The sequence below is a fragment of the Oncorhynchus kisutch genome, linkage group LG10, assembly GCF_002021735.2.
Source record: "Oncorhynchus kisutch isolate 150728-3 linkage group LG10, Okis_V2, whole genome shotgun sequence".
NCBI lineage: Eukaryota > Metazoa > Chordata > Actinopteri > Salmoniformes > Salmonidae > Oncorhynchus > Oncorhynchus kisutch.
In genome coordinates, this window is record NC_034183.2 from 67503589 (window position 1) to 67522041 (window position 18453).

At 44.4% G+C, this 18453-nt stretch overlaps 2 protein-coding genes across 15 annotated transcripts in view; one reads left to right on the forward strand and one right to left on the reverse strand.

The window, feature by feature from the left end:
- The window catches only part of LOC109883493 (dynamin-2), a 42319-nt gene extending 32105 nt beyond the window's left edge, over window positions 1–10214 (forward strand). For 6 of the 14 annotated variants that reach the window (XM_031834868.1, XM_031834870.1, XM_031834873.1 and 3 more), the window contains 6 exons: window positions 1299–1408; window positions 1614–1725; window positions 2300–2464; window positions 2725–2948; window positions 3248–3490; window positions 4060–6692. In XM_031834868.1, coding sequence (XP_031690728.1) covers window positions 1299–1408; window positions 1614–1725; window positions 2300–2464; window positions 2725–2948; window positions 3248–3490; window positions 4060–4129 — 924 coding nt within the window. In that variant the 3' untranslated portion in view covers window positions 4130–6692. Of the gene's footprint in view, window positions 1–1298; window positions 1409–1610; window positions 1726–2299; window positions 2465–2724; window positions 2953–3247; window positions 3491–4059; window positions 6706–7347 lie in introns of those variants that run through there. The other 8 variants (XM_031834865.1, XM_031834869.1, XM_031834872.1 and 5 more) reach the window with 4 other exon arrangements.
- LOC109883496 (transmembrane emp24 domain-containing protein 1-like) lies at window positions 7964–16401 on the reverse strand. Its single transcript, XM_020475537.2, has 4 exons — window positions 15936–16401; window positions 11885–11982; window positions 11449–11635; window positions 7964–11267 (listed from the first exon to the last, which is right to left on the reverse strand). Exons 1-4 carry the CDS (start codon window positions 16125–16127, stop codon window positions 11049–11051), a joined length of 696 nt encoding a protein of 231 aa, XP_020331126.2. The 5' UTR covers window positions 16128–16401; the 3' UTR covers window positions 7964–11048.
- Between the last annotated feature and the right edge of the window lie 2052 nt (window positions 16402–18453).

Below are 18453 nucleotides of genomic sequence, written 5' to 3' on the forward strand. Positions count from 1 at the left end.
GGGAGAGTAAACATTCCTCTGATAAAGAAAGCAACCAAACTCCGACTGAGGTCCAAATATATAACTGTATTGACTAATTTAGTATGTTGATATAATGGAGAGAAGTTGAGCTTACAACTTTTGATCATCTTAAAGTTCCAACAGCCATTACTGTATTTACTTTGTGCACATGAACAAAACAGCAAAGTGTTTTCCCACTCTGTGACCACACACTACTCTCTACAGTCAGATTTCAAATGCTCTGCAGGCCATTTCAAAGGCTGTAAAATATATGGAAAAGGCATGTCGATGATACATATTGTATGATGTTTTACTGGAACAAAGTTGAAATAATATTAAAGAAATATACCAAAAGCACTAGGGATCATCCTTGGAAAGTTAAACATTTACAGACTGCATTCGGGAAATATAGTCTGTTAAACTTACCATTAGTTCGGTCAGAGCAGCCCAGGCCTTGGCGAAGATGTCCCCTCTCTCAGCGAAACAAAAAGAGCTTCAAAAGATACCGCTGACCAGAGCTGAAGACAAACCTTTAACCTGTCACTCTGACTACGCCTCAAAACAACTGGTACCGTTCAGTTTTGACCAGTCCTCTGTGGCGGAAAGAGCGAGAGAAGGAGTGAGGGAGGATGGTGGAAGCAAACTGACGTGGCAGGCGGGTTGAAATGTTCCAGCAGGGAATCTGCCTTTGGAATTTGCAGGAAATCGTACTGGGTTACTGGGGGCGGGTTGGGGGGGTGGGAGGTGTGTGGGGTGGGGGTGTATGTTTGTCTTGGTTTGTGGTTGTATGCCACTTTCATGCGTCTATGTGTTTACGTGTTTGCATTTGCACAAGCACATGGGTGTTTGTATGTTTTTGTGTGTGTGTGTGTGTGTGAGAGACTGACATTGGCTTAGAGTGCTGTAACTGTTGGGACTGAGCACTCTCTGTGTTAGTGCAGACAAACGCTTCCAGATGCTTCTCCTCAACAGTGCAAAGCTGGCATCCCTCCCCCCATCTCTCTCTCTCTCCCCCATGCTCCTCCTCTCTCCCTCCTCACCAGCCTGGTGGTCTGGGTCTTATACAGAGGAAATGCATTCCACTCTCTCTGCTCATTGGTGGAGAAGCCTAGTGTTCTATTCCACTGTTTTTCAAAGTTACCCATGAAGCAGTTTCTTCATGGCTGTCTTCATGGCTGTCTTCATGGCTTCCTCTTATTTGTGTACTTTAGTGTTTTTAATGGCTTGAAGGATTTGTTACTCAAGAGTTTTTTTGCTATGAGTTCAGATCCCCCGTCCCCCCTCTCTCTGTGTTTTAGGAGAAAGAGAAGAAGTACATGCTTCCCCTAGATAACCTCAAGCTGAGGGATGTGGAGAAAGGCTTCATGTCCACCAAACATGTATTTGGCGTCTTCAACACTGAATCCAGGTCAGGGAAATGGATGTGTGTTGTGTATCCTGTTCCACACAAGTCTATCATTTCAATTCAGGGAATCAGGACGTAAACTGATATTTAAATGCTACAAAATTCTCATCGAGAAGCATGGAGGGAAATTTACTTCGTGAATTGACTGAAATGAAATAGAATTTACACCCACCCTGATTGTGTTTGTGTTTTGCCATCCATCAAGCAGGAATGTGTATAAGGACCTTCGTCAGATTGAGTTGGCCTGTGACACCCAGGAGGACGTGGACAGTTGGAAAGCCTCCTTCCTGAGGGCTGGGGTCTACCCTGAGAAGGACCAGGTACTGAACCCAAACTCACTCAAATTGTCTTTGGGTCGCTTTCCCGAACATAGATGAAGACTAGTCCTGGACGGACGTAAGGACATGCTCAACGGACTTAAGGACATGCTCAACGGAGATTCTCCATTGAAAGGGTTTTGTCGTCCAGGACTAGGCTTCATCTGTGTCTGGTAAACCAACCCTTGAAGTTTGAATGTTAGCAGAAGTCAAACGAAGGGATGCGTTGTGGTGACAGCCTTTGTCAGTATTTGATGAACACTAGGCAGGCACCTACACTTCTTGATGACGTCACTGATGATTGTCCTACTGCTTGTTTCTTCTCATGCACGCCAATTCAAGGGAGATTATGAGGTACTAATATCAGAGCGATTGGATGCATGATTCACAATGGCATACATCTACCGCAAAGGTATCCCAATGGCATGCAGTAGTATTAGCTATCGTGTATTGACCTCAAACACTCAGAGAACAGGTACGTGTGTGTGGACAGGTACCTGTTTGGACCGGTCACGTGTCCTCACTCAGAAGTAACGTCTCCTCACTCAGAAGTAACGTCTCTCTCTGTGTTCCTCAGGTGGACACTGAGGATACGGCCCCGTCAGAAACCTTCTCCATGGACCCCCAGCTGGAGAGGCAGGTGGAGACCATCCGTAACCTGGTGGACTCCTACATCGGCATTGTCAACAAGTCCATCAGGGACCTCATGCCCAAGACCATCATGCACCTCATGATCAACAGCGTGAGTGAAAAAAGCCTAGAGACAGTCTATACTGAGCAGGCTCTGTCTTATAGCAGGGGATTCCATCACATGGCTGGATGACAGCTTCATGTACCTTTGTGTTGTGTTTCCACAAGCGCCGGGGTGTTTGTTTTCTAGCATCACTGAAGATGGACTATTCAGTGACTCCATCTTTCCATGCAGACTAGTATGATGTGAGTAGTGAAAGGAGTAGGACACCTCTGTTTCTCTGTAGTCCATGGTCTTCCTCTCCTCCCCAGGCTAAGGACTTCATCCACTCAGAGCTGCTGGCCTACCTGTACTCATCAGGTGACCAAAACAGCCTGATGGAGGAGTCAGCTGACCAGGCGCAGCGCCGCGACGAGATGCTCCGCATGTACCACGCCCTCAAGGAGGCACTGCACATCATCGGTGACATCACCACCACCACCGTGACGGTCCCCGTGCCGCCGCCCGTCAACGACAGCTGGATGCAGGAAGCCAGGTGAGAGGAGAGAGAGTGTGTGTGTGTGTACACATTCACACATACAAAAGGGATTTGTTGACTTTGACGTTAATGTGGATTGAGTGAATGTACCTTAAATTATTTCATTCATTAAATGGAAGATGTTTTGCTTCATCCATTGTCACATGTGGGAACTAAAGGGGGACATGTGTAAGAGACTATACAGTCGACCGAAGCTTATTGTCGTTGTGCAGTGTTTGTATAATGTATATTTCATTGTCTGGCTGTTCTTTTTCCATTCCCCACACCTCTTTCTCTCTGTTCTCGTCTTCTTCCAGTCCTACCCCCCAGCGCCGCCCCCCGGCCGCAGCAGCCCCTCCCCCAAGCCGTCCTCCTGCAGTGAGTGGCCCAAGGCCGGGACCTCCCCTCAACCCCTCCCCAGCATTTGGGGGGCCCCCCATCCCCTCTCGCCCTGGCCCGCCGCCCATTAACGCCTTTGGCAGCAACAACCATCAGGACCCTTTCAGTGCCCCCCCACTGATCCCCTCTCGGCCTGCTCGCATCCCCCCTGGCGTGCCCAGGTAAGACCACCTCTCACGAGGGAGCAGTTCCTACCTACCTATATCCTCACACAGGAATAATGTCTCCTCATCGACACTATAATAACCTGTGTAACCCTCTTAATTCATTGTTGAATTGCCAGGTTATCACTGTAACTGCAGCACCTGGCTCTGACTGTTGACGTCAATAGATGGATTTAAGTTTCCTCCCAGTCCCACCTTTCACATTACTACTTTTCTTTACACACTTCTCTTTCCTCTATCTTGGTTATCTTCTCGGTTTCATAAACCCCATCTCTTAACTCCTCTCTCTTTTGTGCTCAACTCTCTTTCTCTGTTTCTTCTTCTGTTCTCCCTATCTCTCTCAGTGGAAGTGTTTCTCTCCATTCACGTCTCACAATCTCTCATCTGTTCTCCCTATCTCTCTCAGTGGGAGTGTTTCTCTCCATTCACATCTCACAATCTCTCATCTGTTCTCCCTGTCTCTCTGTGGGAGTGTTTCTCTCCATTCACATCTCACAATCTCTCAACTGTTCTCCTGCTCGCTCTGTCTGGGTTTGTTTCATTGCTCTCTCTCTCTTTCCCTGCAGCCGAAGACCCCCCGGCGCCCCTCACCGGCCCACCATAATCCGCCCTGCCGAGCCCTCCCTGCTAGACTAGACTACCCAGTAGAACCAGCCAGGCTCACCTGTGTGTGTGTGTGTGAGACTATGTGTGTACTGAGGCCAGAGGGGAGGGCTAGAGAGCAGGGGAGGAGGGGCCCCTATACAGTATCTATGCACATTGATATATGCTATTTCAACCAGACTTATCTAATGTAGTCGACTCAAACTGTTCTCTGATATAAGCTGCTAACCCTCCCTTAGTCTCCTACACATGTGGGCTCTCTGGTCTCCACATTCTAAAGAAGCAAAGGAACCATAACCACTTGAATCCTCAGAATCAGAAGAGATGTAATTACACTGTTTTGGATATTGTACCATATGTATCAAAAGGTTCATCAAGACTTAATCGCTCACCTTTGACCAGCAGGGTGCAGAGTCACGGCATCCGATGTGGATGGTTACATGGAAGTGACCTGCCCCTAAGCGACCTATTTTCTGTGGTAACAGAATTGTTCATTTCCTCTCTGAAAATGTGAACGACAGCATAGTCCACAACCTTTCTAAACGTAAAAGGCTAGCTACCCTCCCTCCCTCCTTAGACGTGTCCTCACCTCGTGCTCTACTACACCCGACACCTCTGTGTAATATACACAGACATCCTGTTCATTTTTTTGTGGTTTTTCTAACTTGATTTCATACTGGAAAATAGTTCTTGTTATTACGACTACGGTGGTGTTGATTTTATTTGAGTGACTTGTCTGTTTTAATGCCCCTGTATGTAGCTTTAAAACCAGTCTCAAATCACAGCAAAAGGAGGCATAAAAAGACCATTTAGCAGTGCAGGGCTACACATGAGGCTGAGAGCAGCTTTCTAAAATGTGCCCTTTATTGGAATGTCCTGCCACCGCTGAGAAAATGTCTAGATTGACCACTTGAAGCACTTCTGTGTACATCCATACATCCAGTGGTAGTGTTGAGGTTGTCATTAATTTAAGACTATGCACAATAAACAGAGAGAGAGTTGTCAGCACTTTGAGATGATTTCTCCACACATCTTTAAGTATAGAGTTATCCCAGCACCTTAAGTCAACCTCACTGAGGCCTTAGCCAACCTTCATTCAAAGTCCCATTCAGGACAAGGACAGGTAAAGGGGAGAGTACAGTAGGTTCTCCTGGAGGAGGGGTGGGGAGGCGGGAAAGGGAAGGGGGAGCTATGTGGTTAGAGCTGGAGAGACGGCGGTTTAGGACCGACACTTCTTCCTGTCACAATTCAATGGTCATTTGTCTTTATGGACGAGAGATCCTCCCGGTGTCTTGGAAACACCGTTGTACATAGCTGATGGACATCTCAGTACAGACACACAGAGATGGTGATGTCTCCAGTTTTAAAAAGAATGGATGGAGAATGATGTCTAATGGTGTTCATTGAAAACCAAACATTTTAATGTGTAGTAATCGTTATACTAATTGAAGCACTAACACACAGACGTTATATTGACTTTGCTTGGGATGTAGGGAAATGTTGAGATTTGTAATCTCCAGATCGCATTAATTCATTATTTATAACCCTGGGCATTTGTCATGTATGGTTTTGATAGAAATGATGTCAGCTGTATACTGCACCTTCAGCCTACTACTCCTCCTCTGGAAGGGAGACTGAATGTCCTTCTGGTAGTGACTTCCACTACAGGGTTCTAGTTGGAATAACTGTTGCCACGGGGAGGGTTTAAATAGGAGTGAAGAGTCTCTTCACAGATGGGATTTTCTACTGATGAATATCATTGGATTCCTCTGATGGTAATTTGATCATACTGGGTGAATTGGGGGGGGGGGGGGTGTGAGTGAGTGACAAATGGACTACGTTGATGTTTTGATTTGGTGATAAATATTGAGGGTGAGCAGGGGGTGGGAGTTCAACTTTTGTTGCTTTTTCTGGTGTACATACACATCCTGCCTGGAGAACCTGTCCAAACTATATAGAGCTCAGTCCAATACCTTGTACCCCTTACAGATTGTAGTACAGGTAGAGGGTGAATTTGGTAGGAACTGTCTAAAACCATATTTTCTGGGCAGAATGTGCTTTTCTTCCCATACATTTCCCATCAGGTCTGTCTACAGTGACTGTGCTGCTAGTGGGTGTCTGACTCTGATCTCAGCTAACTCCAACTAAAGCCTCTGGGAAATGGAGTCTATCCATGCTCCAAAAGGTTTCAATCTCTTGACCAAGTATTGAACCCCTACTAGGAAGAGATTTGGCCTTAAATTTAGGCTGTCACTCTGATGTTGAAGAGTCTTAAGTGAATCCAAAACGTCCCCTTCTTATGAACGTGTCCCTCTCACCTGACAGTACCGGTCACTGTAGCCTGTCCCCTTACATCCCATCTCCTGATCTGTAAAGTGTAAAATGTTGGTGACGACCCCCCACACACACACACACACACACTCCATGCTCTGTATCTTTCATCTTGTGGGTGGGGGGAACTGACCTGCATCAATCTTTCTTTAGTCTTTGCAAAGCCTTGTCAAGTGCCTCTAGTAATTTCCTGGATTTGAATAAACAAATGAACCCATTTGGAACATGAGCGCTAAATAAAGAGGTGTTGTGTACAATAAAGAGACTGGTGGTTGGTGTCTCCTTGTGTCTTGTGTGGTCCCCCCTCTCTCTCCTCTCTCATTGGTTGTCCTCATGGTTCTCTCTCCTGGTATGCCTTCCTCTCTTCTTCCCCCTCCTTCACTGTGGATGTTGCTATGGTGTTTCTGTGCCAACGAGCTGCTTGCCTTTCGACTTGAGTTAAAAGTGGAATGAAAGTTGTGAAGGACAAGAATTCCTGGAATAATAACTTATTCATTCTTTTTTCTTCCTTTGATGTTTCTCTGAATACAAGGTGCACATACTCTATACAACTCAATACTCTGCTGTAGTGTTAGTAATAATAGTGGTGGTGGGTTGTAGAATGTTTTTCAATTAAATGTTCAAGTTTATGGTCTAATCAACTTGATTTGATTTGTCTCTTGCTGCACATAATAGATCACATTGCCTGTAGAAAACAGGCAGCTGTGGTAATAGGACTCATCAGCTAAAGAAAGCAGGAAGATGTAAAAAATGTGATGGACACAAACACAATTTCAGGAAGTAAATGTTCATAAGTCTTCCCTTACAAAAAATGTCTGTTGTTAGACCCCTCACAATCACCAAACTGTTTACGCATCAAAAATACTTGAATGGGAGAGAGTTATTAATGTTGGTCTGTCGTTATGATTGTCCCTGAACAGGCGGCCTGCTCCTGCTCGTCGTAACCAGTGGTGACCTTGCCCCAAAGCAGGATAGGATTGGAGATGCACTGTCCACAAACCAGCAAGAGAACCAGACCTGCGAAGAATCATAAACCTTGAACACCTTAACCTTAAATATTCTCCAAAGAATAGGTTTCGGAGCTGATTATACTCTAAAAGCCATAACTTAGTTTATAACATTAAATACCAGAGTTTTTCAATGGCAACGGTCAAACGTACTCGTTTTACAATAACTGACAGCATTTCAGGAAAATCAGCCTCCTTTAAAAAAAAAAAATCCTAAATTGAAATGAGATCTCATTGCATAAGCTGTAATAAAATACGGAGAGAACTGTCACGTGGTAAAGAAGACAACTTTACTCTCACTCACCATCTCATTAAAACTGTTAAAGGCCCAGTGCAGTCAAAAGTGTGATATTTATATGCTTTATATATTGTTCCACACTTATGAGGTTGAAATAATACTGTGACAATTATAATAATGCACTTTTAAGTGTAAGGGCGGTTTGAAAAAAATACCTGAAATTTCAGCCTGTTTTGGTGGGATGGAGTTTTAGCCTGCCTGTTGTCATCACCAGGCTGTATATTAGTTCATCCACCAGTAAGAAAGAGACTTCCAAACCTTTCTGCCAATAACAGCAGTTTCCCCTCCCCACTCAGACCACTCCCAGTTTCCCCTCCCCGCTCAGACCACTCCCAGTTTCCCCCTCCCCGCTCAGACCACTCCCAGTTTCCCCCTCCCCGCTCAGACCACCCCCAGTTTCCCCCTCCCCGCTCAGACCACTCCCAGTTTCCCCCTCCCCGCTCAGACCACTCCCAGTTTCCCCCTCCCCGCTCAGACCACTCCCAGTTTCCCCCTCCCCGCTCAGACCACCCCCAGTTTCCCCCTCCCCGCTCAGACCACTCCCAGTTTCCCCCTCCCCGCTCAGACCACTCCCAGTTTCCCCCTCCCCGCTCAGACCACTCCCAGTTTCCCCCTCCCTGCTCAGACCACTCCCAGTTTCCCCCTCCCCGCTCAGACCACTCCCAGTTTCCCCCTCCCCGCTCAGACCACTCCCAGTTTCCCCCTCCCCGCTCAGACCACTCCCAGTTTCCCCCTCCCCGCTCAGACCACTCCCAGTTTCCCCCTCCCCGCTCAGACCACTCCCAGTTTCCCCCTCCCTGCTCAGACCACTCCCAGTTTCCCCCTCCCCGCTCAGACCACTCCCAGTTTCCCCCTCCCCGCTCAGACCACTCCCAGTTTCCCCCTCCCCGCTCAGACCACTCCCAGTTTCCCCCTCCCCGCTCAGACCACTCCCAGACAGTCCTAGCAACATTCTTGGTTGACAAATTTCTCTTTGCTAAGAAGCTGCTTTTGTTTTGTTTTCAGTTTTAAAAAATGTAAATAATCACAGTAAGGTACTTAATTGTTACCCAGAAAGTATTTGATTTTGAGATAAAACAGCTGCATTGGGCCTTTAATAGCTAGCACCTACCCAGACTGTTCTAGAAGTGTGGGGGATGTATTCTGAAATCTCCATCCCCTCCAGTGGTTTTAGCGAGCTGTAGCCTGGCTGAATTCTGACACCACTTTCAGTACGGGTTCAACTTCTGTTCACTATTTCCATACTAAACAAACATTGAGAAAATGAAATTATTTTTGTACTGATCAAATTGTTTGACTGCTCATGTGCCAAATTCGTAATGAAATCCAGTGATTGTTTGTGTTAGCTATCTCCTGGGGCATAACCTCTCCTCTTGGTTTTATGTACAGTGCAGTTTTGAAATATGGGCATTTCTCAATAGATTAGTGTCTGAATGACTATTGAACACGTTTGTAGAACTCCTATAAAAATGAAGTGTAGAAGTTTGGTTTATTTACATGATTGTAAATACATTGTGTGTAGGTGGAACTGTAGATTATTTGAGATCAGCATTGCTACAGTTAATCATTTGACGTGTCAGTTGGGGAACACCACATGGGATGATGACAGCCCTTAATATTATATGGTAGTGTATTGGGAGGGTCCCAAAAACCAAATGGTAAGGTGACTATTTGAAGGGATGAGGTGAAGGATGTTAGGAACACTTCAATGAATCAGGTAGTGCTGGGTCCTCCACTGCTGAGTGAGCACAGAAGCATACAAAGCTTTTAACAGCGAGGGTCATGTCATGTTCAGAAGAGAACTTCAAACCATGTATGTTCCAGTGGATGCCTTGCGCAAGGGTCAGACGGTAGAGCATTGTGCTTGCAACACCAAGGGTCGTAGGTTTGAATCCTGCTGGGGCCACTCATACGTGAAATGTATGCACGGATGACTGTAAATCACTTTGAATAAAGACCTCTTCTATATGGCATATGCTGTATGTTATCATTATACAGTTTATTTATACTGTAGTAAGGGTAGTTGTATGAAGAAGGGCATATACCGGTAATGTGATTATAATGTAGTACAATGTCAATAATAGATCCAACTGATGTCAACTGCAGAACTTTGCGATATGCCTTTAATCCAGTGCTGTTTTATGGTAGCCAATAAGATTGCCTTATTTTCTTTCGCTGCACACTTTTGACACTCAAATTTGCACTATTGTACCTATAATTGAAAGGAATGGATCATTGAGATTTTATGGTTTTATAAATACAATAATTTTTTCAAATGAATGATTGGATCTTGTTTTGTGGTGTTGGAGGTGTATATATCAACTATGATTGTGGTTGACTTTGCAACATTCTCCTGGCAGGGATACTTTTTTGAATGTCTCAACTCTTTGGCTTCATCTCACCAGATCTCTGTCAAACACTATACATTTCAATAAAAATGTAATATCTGTAAATCAATAAAACCATCCCATGAGGACAGCCATTGTTGCATGTAAGACTTCTTTCTCTTGCCTCATAATTAACAGACTGATAACCACTGCAGCTTTTAATGTAAGCTTGCGGGATCAGTGGCTTTGCAAGGCTACTCTTTCTCCAGAATTAATTTATTTTAGAGTTGAATGGTTTTTTTTGTGTTTATTTGTCTGTAGTTGTGTTATAACCATGTCATTAAATAAATTATATTTGTAATGTCACTCTTAAGATCCCATGTTAAAAACATACTACCACATGATCTGTTATTGCTTTGGTTTCTTGTTTGATAGATTGACACTAAATTGTCAAGACATCATTGCACAGTGTTTATGACTCACATACAAACATGCACTTTTCTGCCACTCAAAAGCTGAATCAAGCTCATCACACACAAAAATCACTAAATCCTTACTAACAGTCCCTCATTTACCAAACATCACTGTTGTCAATAGTCTCTCTTCTTCAATCTCTGAAACCATTACTTTACAGTAGGGTCCTGTTAGTCCCAACACCCTTCTATGGCATCTTTGTGGAAGATACCACTGGGAAGGGTGTGGGGGTGGTGGAAGATACCATTGGGCCGGGTGTGGGTCTGCTGGAAGATATCACTGGGCATGATGTGGGGGTGGTGGAACATATCACTGGGAAGGGTGTGGGGTGGTGGAAGATAACACTGGGAAGAGCGTGGGGGTGGTGGAAGATACCACTGGGAAGAGTGTGGGGGTGGAGGAAGATACCACTGGGAAGGGTGTGGGTGTGGTGGAAGATACCACTGGGAAGGCTGTGGGGGTGATGGAAGATACCACTGGGAAGGTGTGGGGGCGGTGGAAGACACTACTGGACACTAGGGTTTGCAGACCCTCTTGTCGTCGAAGAGGCGTCGGAGGGTGTAGACCTGTGTGACGGCCACAGTCAGGATGACCAGGAGGCTCATGGAGGACCAGAACGAGACCCTCCACAGATTGTCCTCCAATAGATAGCGGTCCCGGGCCTCGAAGGCCCTCAGCATGGTCTGAAGCTGCCGGCTCCGCTCCAGGTGCCTGTGCACTGAGTCCATGGTCTCCTACAGGGAGAGGCAGGGAGAGAGACAGTGGGTAAGGTGGGAGAGGATAAGAGAGAACACAGGAATGTATTGAACATTGAAAGCAGGAAAGAGATGAAAAACGTGAAACAGGATGAAAAGACAAAATAAAGACACAAGTCCCAGTGGCTGAGCGTTTGGGTGTTCCTCCTGTCCTTCTCACCCTGATGTCTTCCAGTTTGTACTCCACCATACTCTCTGGCTCGGCCATGTCAGCCCACTCTTCATCGCCCCAGGTGTCCCCAGGCTGGCCCTCCACAATCACCTCGAAGAACACCATCTTCTCAGAAAGCTTACTGAAGCTGTTGTCAAAACACAGCCGGTAGTCTCCATCCTCTGTAGGCTCCACCCTGGGAGACAGACCAATGAGGAAGAACAACATGATGTCAGAGAGGGTCAGAGCAAGTCAGACAGTATTCAGACTGTCATATAGAATAGTGTAGGACTTTACTGTCTGTAAGCCAGAGGATGGAAAGGTGTCTTTTGCATCACCTTACAAAACCTTTGAATCAAACACCATGGAGCATGGTGAGACCTTCATACCACTCCAGAGAAGTTAGAGGAGGTCAGGGTTGTGTTAGTAGGTTCTGCCCACTCACGTGTGGATGCCGTCAGATGTCCTGAACTCAGAGGCCAGCTTGTACCCGCTGGGGGAGATCAGGGTGAAGCCCACATCCAGGCCTGCACCTGCAATCACCTAGAACAGGAGGGAAAGGATGACATGATATTATAATCTAACTCAAAGAGTTTCTATGAGAATATCCAGTGTTACAGACAGACACTATAGACAGACTGAAATCCACCATGTCTACACACACACACGTCTTCACTTCCATACATACTGTAGACACATGAACACTGTGGTGGTGGTATAGTCAGTGTTGTAGTGGTGCCTGGAGAAGTGATTTCACACTCATTTTGCCCATTCCCAAAATGACGGAAAGTGCCCTGTGTAAAAAATGGAATGACAAACAGTGACATACACTCTGAATGGCCTAAAATGATAAATCCCATAATGGTCTTTCACAGTCAGGCTGAACCAAGCTGTACTGTGCAAATAAGTTAACAGGCTTACTATTGAAACGGATCAATTAGGCTGTCAACTGAGTCAGAAATTCAGTCAGGTTTTTAAAAAAAATGTTGGCTTTCAAAGTCACACTTAACAGAAGAACTGGTCTGGGATAACTCAATAAAAAAACGTTTTTGAGTGTAGTTACCTTTCAATTCAAGTGCACAAGCACCCAGCACTGTTGTTTGGTTAGCTGTGTTTCTGTAGCACATGATTACCACTGGATTGATGCAGGTAATCATGATATCATTCGGCCAGGTAAGTATAGACTACTTTGTAGCTAGTTAACATTTCATTGATAAGGATTCTGGGAAAGCCTCTATGCATTGTTACATTTTTCCTGATCCTTAATTGTTTGAAACCTGGATGTTTTACTTCATATGAGTCATGTCTTACTTTGCTTGAAAGTAGCCTGAAGCCAAAATCCCACCATCGAAACGTAGAGGAAATTCCTTCAGAAAGACTTCCTCATATGCGTTCTCCTGTTCTATTGCTTTTCTATACATCTTCTGTCATTGTCTAGCAGCCATCCTAGCAGCCATTATCCTAGTCATATTAGCAACTCATGATAACTCTTGCATCTTTAGATCTACATTTCTAACAGATGTTTCCATCTCTGTCCAAGAAATTGCTTTTTAGAACAGTGTTTTCATTCAAATGTCATTTTGGAACATTTGTGCATAGGTCTACCTCATAATAGTTTATCAACATTTTAAGCTATAAATTCTGATCTGTTCCATCAGCCTTATTAACTGATATGGCATATACCTCCACTACACTACTTTGATATGCATTGTGGGGATTAAGAAGTGTGTATACACAATGCCAAATGAAAAATAAGTGGGTATACAGTGTATACCTGCATATACCTTCCACTACAACAATGGATATAATATTTGTTCCAAGTATTTGCACAGCTCATGGTTCATCCGGTCATTAGCAGTCTCAGATTGCCATATTCAAACTCTACAACACAGTAGATATGAGTTCAAATAGATCCACCAGGTCAGGACCAACCGACAGTAACTTCAGTTAAAGCTACAATCCAACAGCAAGGAGAGACTAGACAGTATACCCACTCCCCAGCACCTGTCTGTTCATGTCAATGTAACACCACTCCCCAGCACCTGTCTGTTCATGTCAATGTAACACCACTCCCCAGCACCTGTCTGTTCATGTCAAAGTAACACCACTCCCCAGCACCTGTCTGTTCATGTCAATGTAACGCCACTCCCCAGCACCTGTCTGTTCATGTCAATGTAACGCCACTCCCCAGCACCTGTCTGTTCATGTCAAAGTAACACCACTCCCCAGCACCTGTCTGTTCATGTCAATGTAACGCCACTCCCCAGCACCTGTCTGTTCATGTCAAAGTAACACCACTCCCCAGCACCTGTCTGTTTATGTCAATGTAACACCACTTCCCAGCACCTGTCTGTTCATGTCAAAGTAACACCACTCCCCAGCACCTGTCTGTTCATGTCAAAGTAACACCACTCCCCAGCACCTGTCTGTTCATGTCAAAGTAACACCACTCCCCAGCACCTGTCTGTTCATGTCAAAGTAACACCACTCCCCTGCACCTGTCTGTTCATGTCAAAGTAACACCACTCCCCAGCACCTGTCTGTTCATGTCAAAGTAACACCACTCCCCAGCACCTGTCTGTTCATGTCAAAGTAACACCACTCCCCAGCACCTGTCTGTTCATGTCAAAGTAACACCACTCCCCAGCACCTGTCTGTTCATGTCAAAGTAACACCACTCCCCAGCACCTGTCTGTTCATGTCAAAGTTACACCACTCCCCAGCACCTGTCTGTTCATGTCAAAGTAACACCACTCCCCAGCACCTGTCTGTTCATGTCAAAGTTACACCACTCCCCAGCACCTGTCTGTTCATGTCAAAGTAACACCACTCTCAGGCAGCAGAAACATAAGGAGGGAAACACAGCATGTTAGGCCATATAAACTAGGCCTTAGGCATGAGTCACTACCATTGCCAGTGTGGTGTCATTGACTTGGTTGAGAGAGGGTAACAGACAGACAGGCAGACAGACACACACCACAGACTGCTGTATAAAATTTCCCAATCCCCACAGTCCTTCAGCTTGCTCTCTCAAGCTGTCATCTCTCTCAGCCCTGTGCGTCTCAGCTGTTGCTGTGTGGATACCACAGTAAGCCTGCCAGGCTCCACACAGACTACACACACACACACACACACACACAGTCCACAGAAATGTGTCACGGCTTGGCGGGTTGGGTGGTGAGGAACATGACATCCTATCACAGTCATGTGTCTGCCAGAGGGCCTTGGTACAGTGTGAGGATTGGGAACAGTGTTTCCAGTATGTAGAGTAGGCATTGATACCGTAGCATGATGAGCATCACTTCAACTTTAATCTATGAAGAGCCTAACCTGTAGTGGTTTACACTTTTATACTAGTCAACTGACTAACTCTGCAACCGTGTCTTCTAAATGACTCAAATGCTATATATAAATTGTAACAAGGTCGGGCCAGGGATGGCACAGCTTCATATTTAATATGCATTTTGCAGCAAAGCGCATGACTACTAACACACCAAGTAGGCCTACACTTGGTGGTAAGTGCTCTCCTTCTCTTTACATGTCTAGAGGAGAAGAAGAAGCCACAGGCCTACTACAGCTACTATTGCTCAGAGGTTAGTTAGAGTATCTGGCCTTATGCTGACACAGTGGATCCCTTTGTAAACCTTATGCTGACACAGTGGATCCCTTTGTAAACCTTATGCTGACACAGTGGATCCCTTTGTAAACCTTATGCTGACACAGTGGATCCCTTTGTAAACCTTATGCTGACACAGTGGATCCCTTTGTAAACCTTATGCTGACACAGTGGATCCCTTTGTAAACCTTATGCTGACACAGTGGATCCCTTTGTAAACCTTATGCTGACACAGTGGATCCCTTTGTAAACCTTATGCTGACACAGTGGATCCCTTTGTAAACCTTATGCTGACACAGTGGATCCCTTTGTAAACCTTATGCTGACACAGTGGATCCCTTTGTAAACACTTCCCCTGCCTTGACCCTTCATGCCGATGCCAGCAGCTTGTCAAGCTGGCTTTGTCTTATAGACTCCACCTGTATGGAAGGAAGATGCCTTATCTTATTATTTGCATCTGAGCAAAGTCCTTTGGCTGTAACAATAAAGCATCCAGTAACTGACTGACTAATGCAACTTATAACATAGTTATAATCGAGGCACGATATTGCACCACACACACACATACACACGGAGAGAGAGAGAGAGGGAGAGAGAGAGAGAGAGAGAGAGAGAGAGAGAGAGAGAGAGAGAGAGAGGGGGGAGAGAGAGAGAGAGAGAGAGGGAGAGAGAGAGAGAGAGAGAGAGAGAGAGGAGAGGGAGAGAGGGAGAGAGAGAGAGGGAGAGGGAGAGAGAGAGAGGGAGGGAGAGAGAGAGAGGGAGAGAGAGAGAGAGAGAGAGAGAGAGAGGGAGAGAGAGAGAGAGAGCGAGAGAGAATGACACAGAGAATGTCAGCTGTGTTTTCAATACCACAGAAAACGAAATTGTCCAAGCCTGCTACCTGGTATTCTACTTCCAGGCTTCCATTCTTCGTAGCTGTTTGGTAGAAACATTCTGTTCTACCGGCAGGGAGTTGAAACGTGAATTCAGTATCTTGGCTTTGTCCCAAGCCTAAAGTGAAGTCCACAGATACAACGAAACAAGACAGCAAATAGAGTCTTACAGCAACGCTCAGATCAAACATGGAACCCATTTGTAGCCTAGATGCGACTTTGGACTTCAGTAAAAGTTACAATCACTGTTGACTCATCGGCAGCCATGAATGCTTGTTCTTGTAGTCTAGTAGCCTACTTCGCTTCACTCATACCGCATTGTATACGCACATATTCCATAGACTGTCAGCGACCACGAGCAGTAGGCTATTTATTGCTTGTGATCAAAGTTAGTCATAGCAGAAATCAAGTCGCCTACTTCACCGAACAACTAGCCTCAGATCAGTTCTGACCACTGTGCGCGCAACTGAAAGTGAGTCGATTTTATGGCATCTCATCCAACCTATTATATCGATGTTAGACTAGACCGCTGGAAGAAAAAAAATTCACCCTGTAGCCCTATCTTTTACAATAACTTCTACAAAGTAGCGCGTATGATTGACTGGAAGGGTGTGCAATACCAATGTATAGCAGTGGTGTGAAGTACTTAAGTAAAACTACTTTAAAGGACTAATTACGTCGTTTTTTTGTATCTGTACTTTACTATTTATATTTTTGACAACTTTTACATTTACTTCACTACATTCCGAAAGAAAATAATGTACGTTTTACTCCATACATTTTCCCTGACACCCAAAAGTGGTCTAATTTACACTCTTATCAAGAGAACATGCCTGGGTATCCCAACTGCCTCTGACCTGGAGGACTCACTAAACACATGCTTCGTTTGTAAATGATGTCTGAGTGTTGGAACATGCCCCTGGCTATCCGTAAAAATAAATTAAAACAAGAAAATTATGCCGTCTTGTTTGCTTAATATAAGGAATTTGAAATCAATTATACTTTTACTTTTGATAATTAAGTATATTTTAGCAATGACCTTATGGCAATGACCCTTTGATACTTAAGTATATTTAAAACCAAATACTTTAAAACGTTTACTCAAGTAGTATTTTACTGGGTGACTCACTTTAACTTGAGTAACTTTCTATTAAGGTATCTTTACCTTCACTAAAGTATGACAACTGGGTACTTTTTCCACCACTGCTTAATATAAGGATTTTAAAATCATTTATGTCTTACTTTTGATACTGAAGTAGTATTTCACTTTTACTTGAGTCATTATCTATTAGACCAGACAAGACCAGACACTACATCAGACTGCACAGAAGATCATACAATGAAGTTAGACTTGTATACGTATCATTGCCTGATGATCTTCTGAACTTCCCAATACCTTTGATGCATTTCAGTTACTTCAAACCATACTTTCTTCAGGTTGAAATACTTTCAAAAGTACTGTCAGACTGATTTGTAATAGACTGTCATAGCCCCATTTAAAACCTCTCTGGGGTAGGGGGCAGTATTTTGACATCCGGATGAAAAGCGTGCCCAAAGTAAGGATATGCATATAATTGGTAGATTTGGAAAGAAAACACTCTAAAGTTTCTAAAACGGTTAAAATAATGTCTGTTAGTATAACAGAACTGATTTGGCGGACGAAACCCTGAGGACAAACCATCCAGGGAGGGAGAAAAAATTGCAGTCAAGGATTTTCCAATGGGTTTCTATGGGATACACTTATTATTAGGAACCTGGTTGTAGTTCCTATGGCTTCCAGTAGATGTCAACAGTCTTTAGAAATTGTTCAATGTTTTTCTTTTGAGAAATGAAGAAGTAGTCCTATTCATTGTAAGTGTCGCTCCAGGTGGACTCTATTGTTTTGGTGCACGTGAACAGGAGTACGCTCCACGTTTTTTTTATCCGGTATTAGAAACAGTTTATTACGTCTTAAATTTGATAGATTATTTATGTTTTATGGTACCTGAGGTTGGATTAGGAACTTTGTTTGAAATGTTTGGACCAAGTTTACAGGTAACTTATTAGATACTTTGTAGGCATGTTGGGCGAGTTGAAACCGGTGTATTTCTGAATCAAACGTGCCAAATAAATGGACATTTTTGGGACATAAAGAAGGACATTATCGAACAAAAGGACCATTTGTGATGTTTCTGGCACATTTTGGAGTCCCAACAGAACAAGATCTTCAAAGTTAAGGCATTAATTATGTCGCTATTTCTGACTTTTATGGCGCACCTGCCTGGTTGAAATATCTTTTTCATGGTTTTCTATGTGGGGCACTGTCCTCAGCTAATCGCATGGTTTGCTTTCGCCATAAAGCCTTTTTGAAATCTGACACAGCGGCTGGATTAACAAGAAGTTAAGCTTTATTTTGATGTATAACACATATTTAAAAAAAAAAAGTAATATTTGAATTGAGTATTTTAGAATTTCGCGCTCTGCAATTTCACCGGATTTTGGCCAGGTGGGATGCCACCGTCCCACGTACCCTAGAGGGATTTTTTT